Raw genomic sequence first — 24296 nt, 5'->3', positions numbered from 1 at the left:
GATTTACCATGGGCCAAAAATGACTCTTTAGAGGAAAAGAACTTTGCTGGAAGTACTCCCACATAAAACTTGCCATTTCAGAGGATTCTCATGCAATTCTTTTGCTATTCCTAACAGGCATTTCTCAGGAATACTTCATTATTTATGCCTCACTGGGTGTTAAACCCGGGAAAATGCACGAGTGTGAAGCAACCTGCTTTGACCTGGACTGCTCCCAGTGCCAAGAGGGGAAGGAGCAGTTCCCACACCTCTCCCACAGTGGGCTCCTGGTCCCCCAGCCCCACGATGAGGATGCAGTCGGCCTGGCGGATGCAGCGCTGGGTCCAGGGGGTCAGGGTGCTGTCAGCCTGGTACAGCACAATCCTGTGGATGTCCTCCTGCTGGCCCAGCCAGCTGGTCAGTCTGTACTCGTGGATGCTGGGGACAGACAAGAAAAAACAGGGAATTCAACTGGTTTTACATCACAGCTCCCAAGAGAATAGAGGGGAATCTGACACAGGGAGAGTCCTGTATTTCCTGCTCAGCCAGGATCTGCTCCAAGCTCCTGCTGGCTCTGTTTCTCCAGGATTTACACCATTAGACAGATACACCATGGCAAGAGGATGCAGTGATGCCTCCCTTCAGTAATGCTCCCCCAGCATCCCTAGGAATGAGCACACTTGGAGCAATTCAGCTTTTCCAATTTCACAAGTGAGAAAGTAATGGTGGAAAAAACCCACCCACATCTGCACCAAATACTCTTGAAACATTATTGTCTCCAACACCTGGAGCAGAAGGCTCAATGTATGTCAGAAGACAGGATTTTACTCCCAAACTCTGTGTATTTCTAAGAGCAGTCCAGTGTCTCTCTGCATCTCCCTGAGCAGTGACGAGGGCAGGTACCTGTCGAGAGCAGCAGAGCCCAGGCGCTGTTTGATGTTGTCACTGGTGAGCAGCAGGGCAGGACCTGGGGAACAAGGAATTTCATCTGTGAACACCTGAACTTGAGCTCCTGAGCTCCTGGAGAAAACTGCCCAGAGAAGCTGTGGCTGCCCCTGGATCCCTGGCAGTGTCCAAGACCAGGTTGGATGGGGCTTGGAGCAACCTGGGATAGTGGAAGGTGTCCCCTGCCCATGGCAGGGGTGGGGTGAGATGAGTTTTGAAGTCCCTTCCAACCCAAACCATTCTATGATTCCAAGAATTCAATTCCATGAATTGGCTTTGAAGGCAGTGATGGATCAGTGCATTGACCAGAGCTGGCAAAAAGTCTTCACAAAAATTTTCACACTTTTCTAGGAATACATCTTCCAATTCTCCCTGTTCCCAGGAGTCACAACCTGCAAGCTCTGTTATCCCATTCCTTGGTGTCATGCAGGATCACAGAATCATGGAATGGTTTGAGTTGGAAGGGACCTTAAAGCTCATTCCATTCCATGGGCAGGGACACCTTCCACTATCCCAGGCTGCTCCAAGCCCTGTCCAGCCTGGCTCTGGTGACAGCTCCTATTGCAGCTGCATTTTCATAAACTCAGCATTCAAAATATCACAGACCTTTACAGCCACACGAAGCTCAGGATCCTGGTTTCAAAGAAAAAAGCCACTCCACTGACCTCCCAAAATCCAGAACTTGTTCATCCTGCATTGAACCAACCCTCCAGGTGAATCCTCAAGCTCTCTGCAGCATTACCACTTATTCAACATGCCAGCAGGAACCCACAGCACTACCAACCCCAAAGACATCCCCAAATCTGTAGGGCACAGACAGACACAGACACATCTGGCAACAACCTCAGATCTGAGTTGAATTTTGGTGCCTTCTTGCAGGCACTTTAGTTAAATTTTCTTATTAGCAATTCTATTGCTGCAGCAATTTGTGCCATATGTGGTGGAGGTTGCAGAGTGACTGCAGTTAAATACAAAAAAAAATGCAAAGAAAAGAAAACTTAAGGGAATAACTGCACACCTAGAGAAAATATTACCTGTCTCTTACTGAGAGAGAAATTCACGTTTACAGAACATGACAGAGCAGTTGCTTTGTATTCATGTCTTCATTGTGCAATCCCTCATTGTTTCATTAACAACAGAACTGAAATTTATGTACTAAATAACAAAACACTTCATTATGTGAGGAGTCTCAAGGCAAGGTTATAACGAGTTCAGTAAAAATCAAGGAACTGTGAACAACCAACACGGGAGAAGGTCACAAATTCCCACCTATGTGTTCAAAAAGCAAAGCCCACAGGTACAGATCTGGAACGGGCTGTCCTGACCTTCAGGGCCAACTCATCTCCCCCTCAGTGCTCAAGTCCCACTGCAAAGGTTTCACTCTGCTTTAACTGACTTTACTCTCAGACTTGAGAAAGTTCCCAAGTGTCATTTTTCATCTTGTACTTTCCAACACCCAAATAACATTTGCTCTTTTCTACGCTGATTATCGAGGAAGAGCAAACAGAAATGGACAAAAATATCCCTTAAGCAGAGACCAACAGATAAAGCTGGTGAGAAAGCACAGAGAGGAGGACATCTCAAGAACAGAATTTGACTTCCTCATCCTCCAACAAGAGTTCTGGAAATTGGTTCCTATGAAAGCAACAAGTCCCAAGCAGAGGGAATGAGCATCATTCCCAGAACAGACCTGGGCTTTGCCTGCCCTTCCCTCCTCCCTCTGCTGCTCCTTGAACCACCCAACTGCAGGGAACAGCCCCAGTCTTAGGACAGGGGGTTATCACCTTATTTTTAACACTGGCAGATTCTTTTATCTGATTCACTGTTCACCTGATGTGAATGTTGGTCTGGTACAGCTCTGAATGGCATAATGGGATTCCCAGAGGGAATCCTGATGGCATTGCACAGGACAGAACAGCAGGGGCAGAGGGCAGGGCAGTTCTGCAAGCATTCAGCAGCAGAGTGATCATCAGTGTTCATTAACATGTCAGAGTTCTCAGCTAAATAGAAAAGGTATGTGGATTAAATATCCTTCCAGGATATGTGGCTTACAGAGCTTTCTGGCAGGGCTGGAAGTTCAGCAAGCAAAGACAAACTGCCTGAAATGCCAAATGAGCTGAGGATGCAATAAAAATGTCAAACAAGAGAGACAACACCAAGGGAGCAGCGTGGGCACCTCTGCCTGTCACCCCCTACCTGGGCACTGACCCAGGAGCATCAGCCCCTGGTGATGCAATGGGGTCCAGCCCTAGGTGGACACCACTAAACCCAGGGGACACCATCAAAGCCAGTGACCTGCAGCCAGAACAGCTTTCACCCCAGGGGAGAGGCAGAGTTTGTAGGGCTGGGGTGGATCTTTGTGCTCCTTCAGGCAGACACACCTTGACTGTGGACAACACGTGTCCAGCAAGCACCAGAAGAGCTTTGGAGAGACTTAGAAATCCTATCCAGACCTCAATTCTGATTTGGGAATCAGCAGTTCACAGAACAGGACACAAACAAGGGTGCCCAGACAGACTCTGGCTGTGCCAGCTTGGGAGGAGCCTGCCCAGCATCCCATCCCTCCACATGCCAGGGACACGGGACAAAGATTCCCAGACCTTCTTCACTCATCCCCAGCACGGAACACAGTGATGCTTCCAACAGAACCAACTTGTTTTGTCTCAGAAATACCAACCATCTGCTCTGCACTCCCAATTTCTAGCAGGCTCCCAATTAATCAGCCATTAAAACCCCACCATTAATGCAACCAAGAACACCAACATATGTGAGCTCAGCAAACAGAACCAACAAAAGTGTTATTTCCACTAAACTGCTGAGAACAAGCAAGCAATGAAAAAACATCATTCCCATCCTGGAAGTTCAAGGCCAGGTTGGACAGGGCTTGGAGCAAGCTGGGATAGTGGAAGGTGTCCCTGCCTATGGCAGGGGGTGGGTGGGATGGGCTTTAAGGTCCCTTCCAACCTAAACCATTCCATGATTCTGTGATGATTCAACTCCACAGCCCTCAAACAGCCACACCTGCAGGCAGGAGTGACCAGGTCAATGTGTCAGTGTGTCCTTCGAGTGCATTATCACAGTCACACACCTCCAGCCAGCCTCTCTCCACACCTGGAATCAGCCTCATGGGCAGTTCCAGCTGGAGTTGGCATCAGGGACACATCCCTGCACCCCTGGGTGCTCTGGCAGCAGGATCAGACACAGGGTGAACAGCTCAAAGTGAAGAGCAGAGGAGAGGTGATGTGAGGTAACGTGGAATATTTCTCCAAGCCCTGTGGTGTCTCTGGCAGCAGCCAGCAGCAGATTGCTGGGGAGGAGTATCAGAGCAAGGAAAACTGAGAGCCATTCCCTGAGCCTCCAGCAATCCACAGCTTTCACAACCTTTTGGATTTCTCAAGCCTGAGGTGGTGACTTTCAATAGCCTGGGGATTTTTTCTGTCAGCCAAGAACTCACAGGGATCCTGAATCCCAGGTTTTCTGTGCTTCAGGTGAGAGAACTGCAGGCAGTGGCATCACCCCAGGCACAGGGATCGTGGTTTCTGGGAAAACCTCACAGAGCATCTAAAGCTGTACTCCAGAGCCATCTGTTTTTCAGTACAGAACTAAGAATCCATGAAAAAGAAGGGAAAGGAAGGAAAAACTGGCAAATACCAGAGATCTGCTTCATTTTCTCTGCTAACAAACAAGGGCACTGAAGAGAAGGGCTGCAGCAAAGCTTCCAACCTCCTGCCTCAGTGAGGGGAAAAAGCATCACACGAGACAAAAACCCTCCCTTTCTTTCCAGGGATGAGCAAGGTACTCACTTAGGTCATTTGTTTCCTAACAAAACATCACTTTCTAAGATATGCAGGGGCAGGAGTACAGGTGTCCTAGTTCTAAGTCTAATAAAACATGGTCCAAAAGCTGCCTGGAGAAATGAGCAGCCCAGAGGGCAGAGAGTAATTTCTGAGGCTCAGAAATGGTTTCAAATTCACCTCACCTGAAAAACACACCCACATCAAAAGACAAGGCCTGTACAAAATGCACCACAGAAAAACTTTAGCAGAGCAAACGTACTTGCTTGGACCCCATCAAAAGAAATTTTACTTTTGGCCTAATAAAAGTCTACAAAATTATGTGGCAAAGTCACATAACTGATAAATGAGTTTGCAAGTCCGAAGATCTTGCCCAGCAAAAAGATACCAAACTGTGCCAGGGTTCAGGCACCACAGTGAACATTTCACATTTAAATCTAATTTGTGTGTAAAGACAGGCAGAACTGTAATCAAAAACCCCAATAAATTATTAGCAAAGATTTTTCAGCGAGCTCTCTACATTATACATTTTTAGAACTGAAAAGAAGGAAAATTTAAAGGGCAGAAAGGAATGAGAGAGACACATATGTTGCATCTGAATCCCTCTCTACTTCAGTTTGAAATTCTATGAGATCAGAGGGCTCCCACATAGAACCAGAATTTGCAGAGCCATGTGGTGTCTTTTAGCTGGTCTCAGTAAAGGAACAAAAAAATAGTCAGGCAAATACTTTTGAAAAATCTGAATACTGCAGAAGAACTTCTTATCAAAAGATGCTCTCAGCTCTACCAGGATTAAGAGGAAAAGAATTAATAATAAAAATAGACATCACGAGCACTGACCAGAATTCATCAGCATGATGAACTGCATGGCAGAAAAACCTGTCCCCCTTCCTGGCACTCCAGTTCGGAGCTGGAAATTTCTGTTCCTGCTTTCTGAAGTTGGATATTCCACAGAATCCTTCATCAGAGAGCCAAAGCCCCAGACTCAGAGGCAGGGCTGTCCCACTGGAGCCTGCAGCACAGCTAGGGGACAGCAGGGCTGCAGCCTCTGGGTCACTGTGCCCTGCAGGCCCTTCCTGCTCTGCCCACAGGGCTCAGGGCATTTTTCATTCTGTATCTGCCTCAAGGTGAGGGAAGGTCCGTGGAAAGCTGCTGCTGCCAGGTCCCAAATAAATCCTTCATCACACAGCTTGTGACAGCAGCAGAGCTGCCCCAGCCCCGGGGCCCAGCACAGGAAGGAGCTGGAGCTGCTGGAGAGAGGCCAGAGGAGGCTCCAGGGGGATCAGAGGGATGGAGCAGCTCTGCTGGGAGGGAAGGCTGGGAGAGCTGGGATTGTTCAGCCTGGAGAGGAGAAGCTCCAGGGTGACCTCACTGTGGCCTTGCAGGGTCCGAAGGTACAGGAAAGAGGGAGCGAGACTGGTTACAAGTTTGGAGTGACAGGACACAGGGAATGGCTTCAAACTCAAAGAGAGGAGGTTTAATTTAGAAAGAAATCCCTCCCTGGGAGGGTGGGGAGCCCTGGCACAGGGTGCCCAGAGCAGCTGTGTCTGCCCCTGGATCCCTGGCAGTGCCCAAGGCCAGGCTGGACATTGGGGCTTGGAGCAGCCTGGGACAGTGGGAGGTGTCCCTGCCCATGGCAGGGGTGGCACTGGGTGATCTTTAGGGTCCCTTCCACCCCAGGCCATTCTGTGATTGGAAGCTCTGTGGAAGCACAAGCATCCCTTAGCATTTAATTGGGACACAATCCCACTGTCTGGAAACAATATGTGAATTATCATAAACCACAGAAACACCAAATGTCAAAGAAACCAGCACGAATGGGTTGGGGAAAGCTGTGGGTGGTCCCACACGTTGGTGCTCCCTGTGTGCAGAATGCATCCCTGATGGAGAGCAGGCTGCTCACCTGAGCTGTTCCCATTACAAATCAGAACATAAAAAAAAAAAAAGAAATTTGGAAAAAAAATTAATTCAACCACTAAAAGGAATTAAGCAAAAAAGTCCTGTCTCATTACAGGCAAAAGTGTTTTGGTTTTTCTTTTTCCTGGGGAAAGGAAGATTCTGAATACTTATCCAGTTTTTATGGAGAGTACATACTCACTCTCAGACTGAGATTTTCTAGTTGCCATTATTTTTATATCCCTTTAATAATACAGAATTAGCTAAGAATTACCAAAACCAGCCCCAAAATCCTGTTAAATAGATTCACCTGCAACCAGCTCCAACTCCAAGCACTGCCCACAGCCTTCTCATGGAAAAGGAAAACCACCTTTAATGTGTTATATTGTGTTACAACCCAGCCTGAATTCCCACCAGGATTGGGGTCAGCCTGCATCCTGAGACCAGGCTCCTTTCCCAGAGCTGCAGCAGCTGGTGATTCCTGCAAGGGTCTCAGTGTTCCTGTCTGCATCCTCCTAATTCCTTCTATCCCCATCTCCAACCTGAAGCAGGGACATTCAAGGCATCACTGCAATATCCAGCTAAGTTCATATTAACATGAAGGGGAAGGAATTTTCTATAATAAATATATTAAGTTGCAAAAGAAAGCTAAAACCAGCTGCTTTTACCTCCCCACATATCAAGGCTGCTCTCCACTGCTCTGGAACTTATCTGAAGCTCAGAGCGATGAAATTATATGGATGAAATGTTAAATATGGATTAAATGTTAAGTCAAGTACTGTAATCAGATGCTGCCATTTAACTTACAGCTAGAAAAAAGGTTGGCTCAAGGAAAAAAAACCAAAAAACAAACACCAAAAAAATGTGAAGTGCAGCAAATCTACACAGCCAAACCCCTTATTTTCCAAAGGGAGAGTTCCTTTCAGAGAATGTTTTCAATGTCCAGCCTGGCCTTGGGCACTGCCAGGGATGGGGCAGCTTCTTTGGGCAACAGTTCCCCTCATGTCAAATGTGCAGGTGAATAGCAAAACCACCTGAAAACAAATCAAAATTTCACTCCACTGCTCAGTTCATTTTTTTGTTGCAGGAAGTCAGAAGAAAAAAAATCATTCCAAAACATCAGCCCCTTCCCTGAAAGCAAAGCACCACCTGCACGTGGCTCCCAGCACTTTGTGAGGCACTGAGAGGGAGCACCCAAACAAACTCAGGCAGAGGCTAAAGGAGAAAATACAAAAGCTACAAGTTTAAAAAAATAAGAAGGAGGAAAAAAGAGAATGCTGCTTCTGCTAAATAAAGAAAGAAGAACTGCAGGCTGCCAACAGCCCCAGCACAGCTCTGCAGAGGTTTTGCACTGCCTGGGAGCTCTGGGGGGCTGAGGGAGCTCGGGCTGGGTGTGGAGTGGCAGCTGCAGGGCCAGAGAGCTCCTGTGCCAGCGGTGTTTGGGACCAGATGGCTCCCTGTGTTTTCCCACAACACTTTCCTCTTCCCACTGCAGCCGTCTGCTCCCTTTTGGCAACAACTTCAGGTGCCAAGGGTGTACAGAACCATCTCGAGCTGCCAAGCACTGCACAGGCGTCAGCCCAGGGAAAGCAAAGGAGAAGGGTGAAGGAGGAAAGGCCGAGTGACCCCACCAAACTCCCCCCTTGGCACGTGCCTGCTGCTTTCAGCCCAAATGGGTATTTTTATCCTGAACAGTCCATCTACCTACTTAAGTTTCTGTTTGTTTTATTTACAGGCTCTTAGTGTTGTCACACATCAAAACAAGCTGGCAGTGATCCCTAAGGAGTCCCCATTAGCAACACAGCTCCATTATGGATGTAACATTTCTCTGCCATCTCCAAAATAAGAGAAATCTTCAAACACCCACAAATTAGTTCTCACTGCAATGAGTTTCCACCATAAGTTGCACACAAATTCAGGCTTCAGAAGGTTCAAGAGCTCAAGCACCACCAGCTTTTTCCTGTGCCTGTTCACCCAGAAGATTTTTAAGCACAAACAGGAACGTCAGCTCCAGACACCAAAAGTCAAAAAGGAAATTACCAAGAAATGTAAGTGGTTACACCTCAAGCAGCAGGTAACCTGTACTTAAAAAAATTATAAGCCATGAGAGAGCAGACTAATAATTCTTCAAAGGAGATTCACTCAAGAGATCTGTAACAGCATTTGAGGATGAGAAGAGGATGTTCAGGAAATGTCAAACACCAGTAATGAACAAAAAATGAATTCTGAATTAAATACATGGGTTTGTGAGGAACTGGAACTTGCACAAGCAACTTCACCCATGGATAAAGCAATTAATGACTCAGTTGTGAGCTGAACACATGGTTTTGTGGGCATGAGACAGACAAACAAGCTGGCAACAAATGGGACAATGATTTCAGACTAAACTTTGGATTTCCAGTGCCAATCTGGATCCCCTCCACAAGCATCTTCCACCGAGTCTTACGCTTACCACTCATGCAACCACAACACAAGAAAACTGCCTAAGAAACCCTTTGCTGGATGAAGCTTTTCAGCTGAGGAGGTCTGAAAGACTCTCACCCATGAGCTGGAGAGAATCAGACTCTCAAGTGCCGTGGGAACAGTGCCCTGGTATGGGATGTGTCTCCTGGAGTGACTTAGGGGAACTGAGGGTGGCAAAACAAGGGCCAGAGAGGCTGGTGAGTATTTCCAGGTCATTAAGACAACAAAGTTTTCAACTATAATGAAATGCACATGAAGGATGGGAATAGAGAAACAGGAAGCATGAAAAAGGCTCATCCTGACCACTGCTGTAGAATCACAGAATGGTTTGGGCTGGAAATTACTTTAAAGATTATCTGTCCATGGGCAGGGAGACCTTCCACTATCCCAGGTAGTTCCAACCTGGCCTTGGACACTGCCAGGGATCCAAGGGCAACCACAGCTTCTCTGGGCACCCTGTGCCAGGGGCTCCCCACCCTCACAAGAATTTCTCCCTAATCTCTGATCTAATCCTGCCCCCAGTTTAAAACCATTCCCCAACTGTCTTGTGGGGACCTGGCCATATAAAGAGTCCCTCCCTCTCCTTTTCTTATAAGGCACTGGAAGGCCACAGGATTCTCTCCCAAACCTCCTTCCCCAGCCCTGCGACCACCCCCAGGTATTGCTACCCCCTAACACAGCATGAACCCCCCTCTGACAGGTGACAGTACCCAGCCACGACACTCTAAAATGACAAGCAGAGTTTGTTTGCTGTGATGCCAAGATGGGAACACTCACCCACAGCACTGAGGGCGTGCTTGAGCTCCAGGGTGAAGGCTGTCAGCGGCACCTCCTCGGACACCGGCATGATCGCCACCGTGGACAGGTTGCTGGCAGGATTCCCTGCATCCCACTTGCTGCTGGAGCTGTGCAGTCCAAGAGGATGACCTGCCCACAGAGAAAACACCTGCCATCAGTCAGCCAGGCTGCAAACAATGGATTATCACCTTCAGGCAGGAGGGAAAGTGTCACTGTGTCACCGAACTGCTCCACGTCAGAGAAATGTAACAGAGAGCTGCACAGCACGGGAGAGCAGAGTCCCCACATATTGCATTTTAACAGGATAAAGATCAGTTTTCCATCATTTTTGGTTGCTGGTACAGCATATGTGGGTTGAAGTCAGGCAATGTTAAAAACATGCCAGGAATATGTTCAATGAAACGTGCATTTACCTGACTGAGGAAGTTAACAGTTTAACAAGTTTAACAAAGTTAAAAGGCACTTAAAATCCCTTTACCACAACTTTGGAACTGATTTAGCCCACAAGAAGAATTAGCTTAACAAACAAAACCCCCAAACCTGGTGTCAGTATTAAAATATTCCAAAAATTATCAATCCTTTCTTTTCAGTATTCCTAAGCAAGGAAGGAAATACCTGTTTTCAGCAAAGCTCCTACAGAAAATGTGCATCTCCACCTGTTTGCCCTTCTCTCCAAGATGCAGAGCTTTACAGATATGGACTTAGGAGTATTAAAATAAAATACAGAACCTCTGAAGTAGCAGCAAATACCTGGGAACTATATCTTATGTAATTTGGTGAGTAAGGACAGAGAGTCCAGGCAGAGGAAAAGCAGTTTTGAGAGAAATCTGCAATGCATGTGAGGAAGATCAAGATCTTCCCAGACAGCTGAGAGCAGGTAAAAGCCAATGTTCTACAAACTGTTCTTATTCTTTTTTCTCTTTAGCTGAGCCTTCTCAGAAAATCTCACTCTGCTGCTAATGCCTGTTGACTCAGCTCCAAGTACACAAAATATTTTGGATTTAAGTCAGGATTTCACATCCTGCTTATCTCATTTCACCCAGCAAAGGCCTAAGATGTACCATCAAGATGAATTCTTGAGCTGGGCATATGGAAATTGATACCCCCTGTGCAAACCCATCCAAAGGCTCAGTGCCAGAGTGACAGACCACTGGAGGACACAAAGAAATATCAGATAAACTTTTAAAAAATATATTCAGCAATTGAGTTATTCATTTCAAATCTTCTAAAACAGCTCTGCACAGAACATCAAATAGTTCTCCCCCTCCTTTTGGTGATCTTCAAGAAGATATCTGTAGGTTCAAACAGGTTACACATCAGAGCTCAACCCCTTCATCTCCACAGGCCCTTCCCTCCTCAGAACTTCAGTGGTGATTCTCTCATGGAACTCCTGTTACTCTCACTAATTTTCCTCCCACCTTCTCTGTTTCCTCCATTTTGCCCTGTTTCCCAGACTCTGCCCTGAGCCACAGAGGCACTTCAGCAGGCACAGAAGTTAAAAGTACAATTATCACCAGGTATTTGTGCTCAAGTGATTGCACCCAGAAAGCTGAGCAGGTGAAGAAACAGCAGGTTCCCTTCCCCAGACTGCTCTCAAATGGGAAAACTGGTGGCCTTCATTTTCAGTCTCCTTGGAATTTGGCAAAACCAGCAACTGAAGTAATTAAAACCCCTCAACCAACCAAAACCCAAACATTCCTCAGCACCAAAGAGCCCCACAACATCTTCAGCAGTTAACAGGCATCTGCTTGCTTTTAAATGCTGCTCAAGAAAATTGGGATAATTCCCTCCTACTCCCTTCAGTCTGCAAAGAGACTTTGTGTTGGTGCTGCCACAAACACAAAGCTTCAGAACCAACCCATGGCAGGCCTTTTCCTCCCAGACAATCCATTAAAATACTGCAAATACAGGCATTTTAAGTCAGTCTTTATGCTGCTGCTGCTCAGCACAGTGCTCTGACCACAGCCCATTACAGCTGCTGTTTCCAATACTCCCTTTACTTTGCTCTTGCAAGAAATTCCAGGGAAATTTCACTGCACACAGGCAGCAACACTTCTCTATCTCAATTGCAAATCACTCCATCCCCACAGCCTGTTAACCATGCTCTGCCAAAAACAACATGTGTACACAGACAGAATAAAAATCACCATCCAATAAAAATCTACAGCTGTTACAGACCACAGAATCCCTGGTCTGGGAGGGAAGAGAGCTCAAAGCTCATTCAGTGCCACCCCTGCCATGGCAGGGACACCTCCCACTGTCCCAGGCTGCTCCAAGCCCCAATGTCCAGCCTGGCCTTGGGCACTGCCAGGGATCCAGGGGCAGCCACAGCTGCTCTGGGCACCCTGTGCCAGGGCCTGCCCACCCTCCCAGGGAACAATTCCTGCCCAATATCCCATCCAGCCCTGCCCTCTGGCACTGGGAAGCCATTCCCTGTGTCCTGTCCCTCCAGGCCCTTGTCCCCAGTCCCCCTGCAGCTCTCCTGGAGCCGCTTTAGGCCCTGGAAGGAGCTCTGAGCTCTCCCTGGAGCCTTCTCCTCTCCAGACCGAAATTTAGCAATGAATTTCCTTTCCAAGTATGCACTGCCTACTTCCAAATTTAAGGATGCAAGTCTGGCTCCAAGGAAGCCCCAGCATCAATGGGAATAGTCCAGGAATGAGTCTTACCTCCCTGCTGCAGACTGCCAAGAATCTTCTCGCCCAGCAAGTGAATAAGTCTGGTCACAACCTGGGAGAGAAAGGAAAAAAAAGAAACGTTCAGGCAGAATGTACTGGAAGGAGAGCATCCACATGGAGGCTTCCAAACTTTTTAAAGGTGTTCCCTCAAGTTGAGCCACACAGAGTCAAGGGTTTGCAGATGTAGCTTCTTTGCTGGCTGTAATATACAGTGACTGATCATTTGTCTTGATTTCTCCTACCTTGTTTTACTTTAATTTGGAAAAACAAGAAAACAAAACAACCCCAGAACAGGCAGGATTTAACTTGCTTTAGGGAAAGAAAAAGAAAAAAAAAGAAAAAAACCTGATTATTTGGGGAAACATGTCAAACTGCATTCTCAGCTCTCCTCATTTCTCTCTGCAGTGCACCTGCACCTCTAAGTCACTCTCACTGCTCAGTGGGTGCTGCACAGCTACACCTTTTGTAGGTGCTAAAGGCTCAAAAAGCTTCAAGTCTGTGTTCAGACAGACCCTTCCCCAGTCCTGGTGAATGGTTTACAGTAGGCAATTTCAAACATTTGGGGAAAAAGAAAAAAGGGATAAATACACCCCCTCAACACCTGCAGAATCACAGCAAACTCCCTAAGAAATTGCTGTCCCCCTCCAATCATGTTTGCCTGGTAATTCATGTTTGAAGGCACAGATGTTCTCCCAGCTGTTTTTCCAGCAGGACTCACATCAATATAAACTAATATTCCAATAGCCAAACGTATCTCCAAACTGACAAGCCTCTCTCCATCATGAACAATCAATAACTCCTGACAAGTGGGGCAGCAGAAGACAAATCATTGCAATATCAAAAAGCGACAGACATGGAAAACGCAGCGTTTATTCAGAAAGCTCTACACAGATGTTTTACCAAATAAGGAGAAGAGTCATTTAAATGCCTTAAGGATTAACAGAGCAATCATTAAATATTCTCCCCCAGACAAATAATTCAAGATCAAAATAGGACATTAAAAAAACCCCAAAACAACCAAAACCAACCAAAGTTCTCCAAAGCTAACAGGCAAAACAAGCAGCAGCCAGGTTACCTGGACAAATGCTGCCCCTACAGGAACAGGCACTTCAGGATGCATCTTCCAAATAAAGGGCCATGTGGGCACCAAGACAGGTCAGGATGCCCACCTGAATCATTTATACATCTTGCTTTAACAATGAAATCTGATGCAGCAAATTGCCCTGCACTATGGAACGCTGTGTATGAAGCACTAAAATATTTTAAGTTCTCTACGGGAAAGGGGGGAAGAGCAAACAGGAGGCTTCCAGCACATGGTGACTTGTAGTAGAGCACAGATAAAACCTAAACCAAGGTTATTTCAGGGATTTCATAGCATGGTTTGGAGTGGAAGAGACCTTTAAAGCCTATCCAGTCCAACACCTGCAGTGAGTAGGGACACCTTCCACTAGCCCAGGTTGCTTAGAGCCCTGTCCAACCTGGCCTGGGACACTTCCAGGGATCCAGAGGCATCTCCCACCTCTCTGAGCCTGTGCCAGTTCTGCCCCATAGCCATGACTGCAAGATCCTGAAAATGTCACATCAACATCTCCCCAGTGACCACGATAAACCCCTTGGAAGCGCATCTTACTTGCCCCACGAGCAGGCACACAGTGTCCATGCCTGCTGCCACCGATGTGGGAATGACAGCAGGAAAGCTCCCAGCCTTATCCTGGAATCTCAGACAGGATCTAAAATGCTTCCCTTTGTCCAAAATACACCAGAATGTGACCATCACCCAACCACACAACTCGTTGCCACTTCAACACCACCAGGCTCTGTGGCTCTGGGCTTCCCCAAAGGCACCGCGTGCAGCTACGGAAAACTGCCCCAACTACAGGGAGTATTCAGGGGAACAGGGAATTCTTAACAAAAATAGAGACTGACTGCCCTTGCTAAAGGAGCTAATCTGCCCCCAGAGCATATTTGCTCAATACCCAGCTCACAGGTTTCACCTAAACCCGCAGCAGCAGAGCAGGACTTTCCTTCAGCAGTTTCGGGAGGGGCTGTGAACATTTTACACTTCTGAAGCACTTAAGCATCAGAATTTTAATTACTTGCTAAAACCATCTCCTGTATTTATAACTTTTTCTGCTTTACAGGCAGCTAAGGAGAGCTCCAGCTAAGTTACAAAATATGTCCAAGGTTAATGATGGAACTAAGAATAGAACCTATTGGTCTCATTTTCCAGTTGGCTGCTCCTATTACCAGGAAATATTATTTGTCCTGTTTGCTGGAGCAAACCTTACAGCCTTGGTATGTATAGATAGGGAAAATTATTTCCCTGGTGACTTTGTACAACAAGCAAAGCTGCTCCCCAGAACGGGATGAGTCACTCTGTCGCAGTCATGGCAACGTCCAAGGAACATCAATTTGGGATCCGAGCTCAGAACTGAAATTTCCACAGTTTTATATTACATACACCAGATATCCTTCCACAAAAAGGCAATGTTTTCCTTTAAAAGGGACTTGTCCATCCTTTTGAGGGAGAAATCAATACAAATTCCATCTCTCCATCGAGAACAGACCTGACCTGATCGACCCACAGCCCTCACTGTGCAGGGCACCGGGAGCAGCTCTCCCCAAAGTCAGGGCAGCTGGGGAGAACTGAAAAACGAGAGGAAAAATTCATCCTTCAGCTTTCCAAGCCCCTTTATTCTCACTCCCACACAGCAGAAGGGCACGGGAAGGAGCAGCACAGCTCAGGGCAGCCCAAGAGACAACAAGGAAGCCAAGGGATCTGGGAGAAGACAGGGATGGCTTGGGCAGGGAGGAGGAGGAGGAACAAGCAGGAATAAGCCCTCGGGCTAGGAGCAAAATGACAGAGATTGAAGGGAAACAGTTATCCCAAGTGTGTCTGGAGGAGATGGAGGCAGAAGGGCAGATATAGGGGTGGGTACCTCAGTGCAGACTCTGGGCTGTGACTCAGCAGTCCCTTAACCCTCCTGGTCATTTTGTAAGAAATTCAAGGTGGGGCTCAGTCTCTTCTCCCAGGTGAGAAGTGACAGGACAGGAGGAAACAGCCTCGAGCTGTGCCAGGGGAAGTTCAGCTGGATATTAGGAAAACCTTCTTCACTGAAAGGGAGGTCAAGCACTGGCACAGGTCGCCCAGGGCAGTGGTGGAGTCACCATCCCTGGAAGTGTTCACAAAATGTGTGGATGTGGCACTTGGGGACACAGGTTAGTGGTGATCATGGTGGTACTGGGGGAATGGTTGGACTTGACGATCTTGGGAGACTTTTCCAACCTTAACAATTCACAGAAAGCTCTGGGAATTGGCAGTGAGGGTTTAGGCAGAGAGGTAGGGCAGGACCTGGACAACACAGAGAGTGTCCATCCTCTGGGGGTGCAGCCCCCAGCACTGCCCCGCACTCCTGAGCCAGGCACAGCCTGGGCACTGCTTTTCCCAGAGCCTTCTGCACCCCTTCCCAAGGGAACACCAGTCTTTCCCAATCACAGCGCCAGAATAGCCCAGAACACTTCCCAGGCATCTGCACAAGCACAATTCTCTCATTCCCAGGGTGTCACCGTCACCCAGGGCTAGACAGCCCTCCCAGTCGGAAGTGTCTGCTGTGCTCATCCCTACAGCACATCCTGGATTTTACAGTCTCTTCTAGCACCCAGCCCTGCAAACACCCCTCCTGCTGGCACAGGATCAGGCAGTTTCAATTTAAGGCTTGAAGAAAAATCTACAAGAAGGCAGCGAGTCGGAGCCCAGACAGATCAAACAACACCAGGAGGTTCCTAATTTAGGCGAGGATCGTTAATTGCCTGTAAAGCAAACGCAACTTTGGGACCCCTCGTGCTGGGGATGCAGCTGAGCTTGCTTTGGTTGGTGAGGCAGTTGAATTAATCCTTCCTTATGGTTAGGAACAGCAGTGGCAGTGAGTGCACCCAGCTCAATTAATCACAGTTAATCACAGTAACGAGCAGTGGAGCCATGGATTGGACACTTGGCTGTCAGGAAAGGTCTGCTCAGAGCTCCCCAAACTGTGCCAGGGAACACAGCTTCCCACCCACTGCTGCCTGCCCAGGCTGGGAGGTGACTCAGGAAGGTCACAGAACACCCAAAGAGGCACTACAGGGGCTCATGGAGTGAGCCTGGAGCTGTGGGGTCTGACCAGGCTGGGGAGGTGACCGAGTTCACCATGGAAAATATCCCCAAAGCACACAAAACCCCACTCTCCTGAGCTTAAGCAAGAGTTTTCAGGCCACAAGGATGAAATCTGACCTAGCAGGTCTAAAAAATGGAGTAAATCTCCATTTCAAAAGCTACTTGGGGCTCCAGGTGCATCAGTGCTGTTCTCCAAAAGCCCCAAAGCCCTCCAGCTCCCAAAGACACCACTGCAAATGTCAGCTCATAGCCCTGGCCCAGGGCAGGATGTTCAGGTAAGACATTTTACAAGGGAAATAACCATTATTCCTCCTCCTCCTGCCATCCACCCCCCTTTTCAGATGAACTCTCCAGAACACTTTTATGCAGCGTAAAACAGGACAAAGAATTTCTGTTTCTCACATGGTGTTGGAGAGCACTTCCCTCAGCACAGTTCTACCTCTCTGACCCAGCTCACCACTCACCACCTCCTCTACCTGCAAACATCTCATCTTCATGGTTGTTTCTGGATCAACTCCATCCCAGTGAGAGCTGCTGAGGCTCCCTCAGCACCCCAGGCCCCCAGATCTCTCCTGTCTAATGGGACAGTCTGTTCCTGCATCTGCTGCAGAGAAGGTTCTGGGAAACCATTAATTTTCCCTCTGCTTAACTAATGTTCAATTAGTCCACAGACCTGCAGCCTCTGCAATCGTGGCAGGGCAAGGCCTGAACACCACATCCCAAGGGACTGCATTTCCTTACTTTAGGATGATTAATTCCTGTTTCAAAAGCAGGATGTGGCCAGGCAGGATTTCAGCTCTGCTGTTGATGGTGCCAGCACAGAGCTGAGTGCTCCATCCATCCTGGGGCTGAGGTGTTATCAGAGCACCACTTGCTCCATAGCCACTGTAATTCCCACACCAAGAGGTTACAGTCACTCTGCAGTGCTGTATTTCCTATAATCCCTTTAAATATTTCAAACTATTACCTACCCCTGCTAATCTTCCAAGGCTGGCTTCTGGTTAAAGCTTTTGTTCCTATTCAGCTGTGAAACTCAAGAGCTGATTTACAAAAAGCTCTTTTGGAAGTGATTTTCATGAGAATTCAGTTGGAAAATATTTTCCTGTGGACATTTATTTCATTCTGTGAATGCTATGGATTGCCTTGCAAATTGAATTATCTGATAGACAACAACTAATCCAAACAAAGCTTGCTCCATTTTAGGTAACTTTTGATTTAGAGAAAATTATACCTGAAGGGAGCCTACAGGAAACCTGGAGACAGGGCCTGGAGGAACAGGACACAGGGAATGGCTTCCCACTGCCAGAGGGCAGGGCTGGATGGGATATTGGGCAGGAATTGTTCCCTGGGAGGGTGGGCAGGCCCTGGCACAGGGTGCCCAGAGAAGCTGTGGCTGCCCCTGGATCCCTGGCAGTGCCCAAGGCCAGGTTGGATGGGCCATGCCCATTCCCTGAGGAGCCTGGGCAGTGCCCCAGCCCCTTCTGGGGAAAGAACCTTTCCCTGATACCAACCTAAACCTCCCCTGACACAGGTCACTGGTCACCAGAGAGAAATTAAATATGTTCGATGACAATCTACCAGTGCCTCCACAGCAGGGAATTGCAGAGCTTCACATCCAGATGTGATTTAGTTAAAGGACCTGTAAAAGGGCTTTGTGAATGAGCTGCCATGAAAAACAGGCCTGCCAAAGGTTTTCTGTTCTGCAAAACTAAAATAACTGGAGTAAAATAGTGCAAACTGCCATTTTACCCACACAAATCCACAGAACAGCTTCTGGGAGCTCTTTCCAGGAGCTGAGATTATCCTCTACCAGCTTTCTTAAGGGCTTCTTCTAAGGAACAAGGGAGGAGGAGAGGTAAATTAGATCCTCAGCTTGAATAAAACCAGGGTGTTCTTGAAGCTTCACACGGCCCCAGATCAGATAAGCACCGGCTTGTCCTGGAATCAGGGAGCTTAGCAAGGGGGCTCCGATTGAAACTTCCCACTTTGATCAGCGCTGTGACAAAGCAAATCCTCAGTGCTCCCTCAAACAATTCCTGGCACCTTTTCAAATGCTGCTGAGGCACACGGAGGAACTGAAGCTTTATCCTGGGGCTGTTTGAGCTTCTAACGCTTGGGATCAATCTTGTCTCGAAGAAAGAAGTCATTCTGGCACCGGTGCTGATTAAACCCCGGCTCCTGCCAGCTTTGCTCAGTGACCACGGCATTCCCACTGAATTCCTTCTCTCCATTTCATGTCCACTCCTCCTACAGTCGAGGAACACTTATTGGAATGGACCAAGAGAACAAAGACAGAAAAATCCAGAAGCACAGCCTCTCCTGACCTATTCCCCAGTGCCACATCAAGCTGAAGCCATGACGCACAATCTGCCCAGTTCCTGTGGGCAGCATTTTGGAAAGAGGGCACATTACAGAGCTCACTTTGTAAGGCAGATAACCCTGGGGAAGGCTCCAGCCACTTCAGAGAGGCCCTGTTCAAATACTCTTATAAAGATAGCACAACTCCAGTTGGAGGTGGATGACAGGTTCTGAATATATTTAAACCCCAAGGGCAGACTCAGAGAATTAAAAGAAAGATGCAAAAAATCTCTATTTCTCAGCACGCGTTTCCAGCACGCCAAAGGTTGTCTCACAGTTCAGCCCCCACAGCTCCCAAGCAGTTTCTCAGCAGCATTTCCATCAGCAACCAGCAGGTCTAAATTTCAAGTTGGAATTCTAAAAACTAACTCAGCTCAGAAGAGGCAAAGCTAATCTAGGAAATGTGATCCCAGCTCTGCAGCGATGTTAGAACATCTCTGTGATCTGCTCACAGATTTTTGTGCTCTCACTGCTGCCTCGACGCTGCTTTGTGGTGCCAGGAATCGTGAGCTGGTTCCCTGTCCTACTTTCCAGAACTGAAGGCAGGGATGAAAATAGAAAGAATCAATTCCTTTCCACTCCTGCAAGGCTGGAAAGCTTCGAACGGCACCAGAAATGAGCACAGAGGCTGTCAGGGAGCAAATGCTCTGGCTGGCAGAGAGCCCTGAGGGCTGTGCTAGAGAGCTGGGGGCATCAGGGTGGACAAAACCATTAAAGTCTGGCACCACGGACCACTTTCCATCAGGAATGTTTAGGATGCCATATCCAGAGTGAATCAAGGTTGAGGTGCTTTCCTGAGAAGCCAGACAATGTAGGCTTGACTTCTGCAGACTGAGCAGGATCTAGAAATCAACATCTGTCGTTTCTGGGCACAAAATCAGAAGTTTTGGCTGTTATTTATAACTGAGGTCAGGCTCCCCACGCTCACCCATCTGTTTCAGCCCTCAGAATAACCTCAGCTACGGTTGGGCACATGGAAGATCCCAGCAGATCAGCTCCTGTCTCTCCCAGGACCAAAGCAGCTGTCTGGGAGACAAAACAGAAGGCAATCATGTGGATCTTCCCCAAGAATCAGCCATTCCACTTCTCTGGATTGTACACTGCAGCTCAAGGAACTGGAATTACTGCCTGGACTAACAGAGCACGATTTCCCTCATGTCACACAATTGTCACTGGCAAGCACCACCCACGTCCTACAATTTTTTTTACACACCAGGTAATGTTTTCTTACAATGCATTCCAGAGTTGGAACCCTTCCTGGATCACCTACAAACACGACATGGCTGGGGAAAAGTCTGCAGGATGGAGTCCTCCCACTAACTCCTAAAATGAAAGGGTTTTTCACCCTTCATAGGAACTGTCTGGAGCCTCCTCATGAGGGGGCAGCTCCAATTTCTGCTCTCTGACAGTGACAGGATCCGAGGGAGCGGCTGGAGCTGGGCCAGGGCAGGCACAGGCTGAGAGCAGGGAAAGGTTCTTCCCCCAGAGGGTGCTGGGCACTGCCCAGGCTCCCCAGGGAATGGGCACGGCCCCGAGGCTGCCAGAGCTCCAGGAGCGTTTGGACAGCGCTGCCAGGGATGCCCAGGGTGGGGCTGTTGGGGGGTCTGTGCAGGGCCAGGGATTGCACTGGATGGTCCTGGTGGGTGTCTCCAGCTCAGGATGCTCTGTGGTTCCATGATTCTGTAAAGCTCAAGGGTAACAAAGAGAAGGAAACCCAAGTTCAGGAACTGCCCAGTTTTTGGCTGTTAACACACACACACACACACACACACACACACAATTGAGGCTCTACAGAAGTTGCCAAGAGGAACACCAAAAAAATCCAGTTCTCTCTTGAACTAAGAGAGGATTTCACCTGACTCAGGGCACCAGCACCACTGTTGGTCATTATTCACCAAGTGAGACTCATGCCAACTTACCCTCACCAGGCAGTGCAGGAGCATGGAGCTGACAGAGGCAGAGTTGCTTTTTGTCCTGTGTTTTTCTGCTTGGCAGGGGGAAATCCTCCACACCACTCTGCTGAATCACCAGCCAGCTCTTGCTACCCAGTCAATTATTTCAGAACTACTGCACCTGCTATCCCTTCATTACTTTATTACTTCTGCTTGAATGGAGAAAACAACATCATAAACCCTGGGTATAAATCACTCTCCTAGACTAACAGCCAAGAAAATCGGACAGAGAGAATTCATTTGGTCCATCCCTCTGCTCAGCACTAAGCATTACACCACTGATCATTTTGGAAGGGGTTATAAAAACAAGTAACAATCTTTTAGTCTTTATGGGGAGCAGAATGAGCATTTTCTCACTACCCAACTGCTGCCATTTCAGTTCAGTCCCAGTTGCTCTGTTCCAGTATGGTGAGCAGCTTCTGCCCTTTCTAGCACAAGACAACTTTATACATCTGAAAATAGCCACCATGTCTTCCCTTAACCTTTCACAGGCTTTTTGTCTTTATAGCTCAGTATTTCTAAGCAGCACTCAGCCACCTCCTTGTCCTCCAGACTCCCTTCCTTTGGTCTGCCTCTGCCTTCAGATGTGCTGCCACAGGCTGGTGCTGAAGCTTTTCCATCATCAAGGAAAATGTCAGGGTTTCTTCAGTCCAAAAACATTCTGTTAGCATAGTTTAGGGCTTTTTTGCAACTGCATGACACTGTCCAGGCATGGGCAGCTTTTGATCCTCTAATGCCTGGATTCTTTTTCTAATAAAGTGAACCAGCCTCTGTCCTCTGCACACCATTTATCAGTTTCCAGCTCTTCTCTCCAGTAAGATCCTTTTAAGTTTACTTTGGATGTTCTAGTTGTCTCCCAACTTTCTACCCTAGAGTTTTGCTCCATCACTTCAATTCTCTCTCACTTCTGTCCTTCCTCTCTCACCTGCATCCAAAGCAGTGTGGGCAGCAGGGGAGGGGGATTGTGCCCCTCTGCCCCTGTGCTCAGGTGAGACCCCACCTGCAGAGCTGCCCCAGCCCCGGGGCCCAGCACAGGAAGGAGCTGGAGCTGCTGGAGAGGCCAGAGGAGGCTCCAGGGGGATCAGAGGGATGGAGCAGCTCTGCTGGGAGGAAAGGCTGGGAGAGCTGGGATTGTTCAGCCTGGAGAAGCTCTGGGGTGACCTCATTCCAGGGCCTTGCACATGAAGGTACAGGAAAGATGAAGACTCTGTCCAAGGGTCTGGAGTGCCAGGACACAGGGAATGGCTTCCCACTGCCAGAGGGCAGGGCTGGATGGGATCTTGGGAAGGAATTGTTCCCTGGGAGGGTGGGCAGGGCCTGGCACAGGGTGCCCAGAGCAGCTGGGGCTGCCCCTGGATCCCTGGCAGTGTCCAAGGCCAGGCTGGACATTGGGGCTTGGAGCAGCCTGGGACAGTGGGAGGTGTCCCTGCCCATGGCAGGGGTGGCACTGGATGGGCTTTAAGGCTCCTTCCAACCCAAACCATTCTATGATGGACCTAGCAGCCAAAAAGAGAACACACAAAGCCTCTGAAATCATATTAAAATATTTTACCTTAAATTCTTAAGAGAGTCTGAAGGCATTAACTGCATAAATCACCTACATAAAGTCTATCTAATGTTCCTCTTTCTATTTCTAGTGGGGTTCTAAAATAATCCCATAGAAAAAAAAGTAAGTTCTCACTTTTTTTTATCCCAGTTTTACATCGACTTAGAATTTGGAGACCTCAAACAGCAGCACGAATGTGTCTTTCTAACAACCTGTGTTGCAACACATTTCCTTAAAATATCTATGTTAGCATTTTGTTTCATTGCAACTAATTAGCCAGACTATAGGCAAGTCTAGATAAAACTAATTCCATATTGAAAAAGGTCAGGAATTTGAGGCTGATGGGCTGTACTCTGCAGACATGGGAAGACAATTGAATTCTATTACAAATAAATGTTTTGAATTGTGCTATAAATGTAACATTCGAGCTCAATTTTAACTGCAAAGCAAAGAGATTCACAGCTCCACAGAGATCACTGTTCAGGGGAAAACAACTCTGCCAGCTGGCAGAAAGGGAAGAGAGAGAAAAGAGACACTGAAATAAATTCCTGCCCCAGATAAAGAGGCAGAATTAGAACCCAGCCTTAGTGCAGAGCAGTGTTCAAAGCACTGCTCAACGTTTAGGCCAGGCTGGATGAGCTTGGAGCAACCAGGTTAGGGGAAGGCTCCCTGCCCATGGCAGGGGGTGGAACAGGATAAATTTTAAGGTCCCTTCCAACTCAAACCAGTCTGGGATACTGGTAATTTACAGCCTGTATGTTTAGCAGTTACATTTAAAATCATCCACTACACAAGCAGAAAGGTGGGTTTGAATCCTCCCTGGGTCGTTTCCTCCCTCCTGGATCAGTCACAAGGACAGTGATGGGTGACAGCAGCTCCAGGGTGAATGTCACATGTTTGGGATGTCCCCAGTTTGTGGGGAGCTCTGTACTGAGCTCCCATTTCATGAACCTGGGCAGGGAATCAAATTAAATAGAGAGGAATAAACTCACAGGTCTGTTCAAGTGAGCTCCAGGGACCAGAAGTGCCTTAATAATCCCCAAGAGAAGTTCAGAAACACTTCAGCAAAAATAATGCTTACAGGGAAACCAGGAAGATAATTTTTCACTGACATAACTTCCAAACACTTATTGTCATAATTAAATTCTCCTGGCAATAATACAGATAAAACCCTATAGCTTTGGTACTATGAAAAAAAAGTTGCTACAGGTGTTAGGAAAGCAAGAGAATACAAGTATTTAAATCAGGTTTATTATTTTTGCAGGATTTTTTAAAGAAATCTGGTAAAAAAAAAGTCTAGGTCTTAAAGACAGTAAAATGACAAATCAGAAATAATTTGAAGTAACAGCATTAAAGAATTTCCTTTAAGGCCAGTGCAATGATTTAGTGCTTAGTATAATGTCCCTGATGCACTTAGGGACAAAAGAATTAAATTTCAAGTCTGTCAGTCTCCAAATTTTCAGGAGAGAGATATAATGTCAAGTGAATTAAAGAAGATGGATGAGCTGATGGATTCAAGGGGAGCAATCAGAGTGTTCAGGACACACACACAGATCTGGCAGTTGCAGAATGAGGATCCACTACCTAAAATGGGCAGGAAGAGGGAAACCAACCCCCAAATAGCAAAGCCCTGGGAATAAAGGCACAGAGAACCAAGGGTGGACTCTGAGCCCCAGTGAGGAGGAGGAACGAAGAACAATTCTAAAACAATTCTAAAGGGATTTTAGAAGCCAAACT

General features: G+C 47.5%; 1 protein-coding gene across 3 annotated transcripts in view; it reads right to left on the bottom strand.

Moving 5' to 3' along the window:
- The window catches only part of PNPLA7 (patatin like phospholipase domain containing 7), a 117653-nt gene that overhangs the window by 46059 nt on the left and 47298 nt on the right, over positions 1 to 24296 (bottom strand). For all 3 annotated transcript variants that reach the window (XM_069032100.1, XM_069032101.1, XM_069032102.1), the window contains 4 exons: positions 12542 to 12602; positions 9855 to 10004; positions 883 to 946; positions 249 to 417 (listed from right to left, as the gene is read on the bottom strand). In XM_069032100.1, the coding sequence (XP_068888201.1) occupies positions 249 to 417; positions 883 to 946; positions 9855 to 10004; positions 12542 to 12602 (444 nt within the window). The remainder of the gene's footprint in view (positions 1 to 248; positions 418 to 882; positions 947 to 9854; positions 10005 to 12541; positions 12603 to 24296) is intronic.

The sequence above is a fragment of the Aphelocoma coerulescens genome, chromosome 17, assembly GCF_041296385.1.
Source record: "Aphelocoma coerulescens isolate FSJ_1873_10779 chromosome 17, UR_Acoe_1.0, whole genome shotgun sequence".
Lineage (NCBI taxonomy): Eukaryota > Metazoa > Chordata > Aves > Passeriformes > Corvidae > Aphelocoma > Aphelocoma coerulescens.
This window is presented reverse-complemented; position numbering and strand designations above follow the sequence as displayed.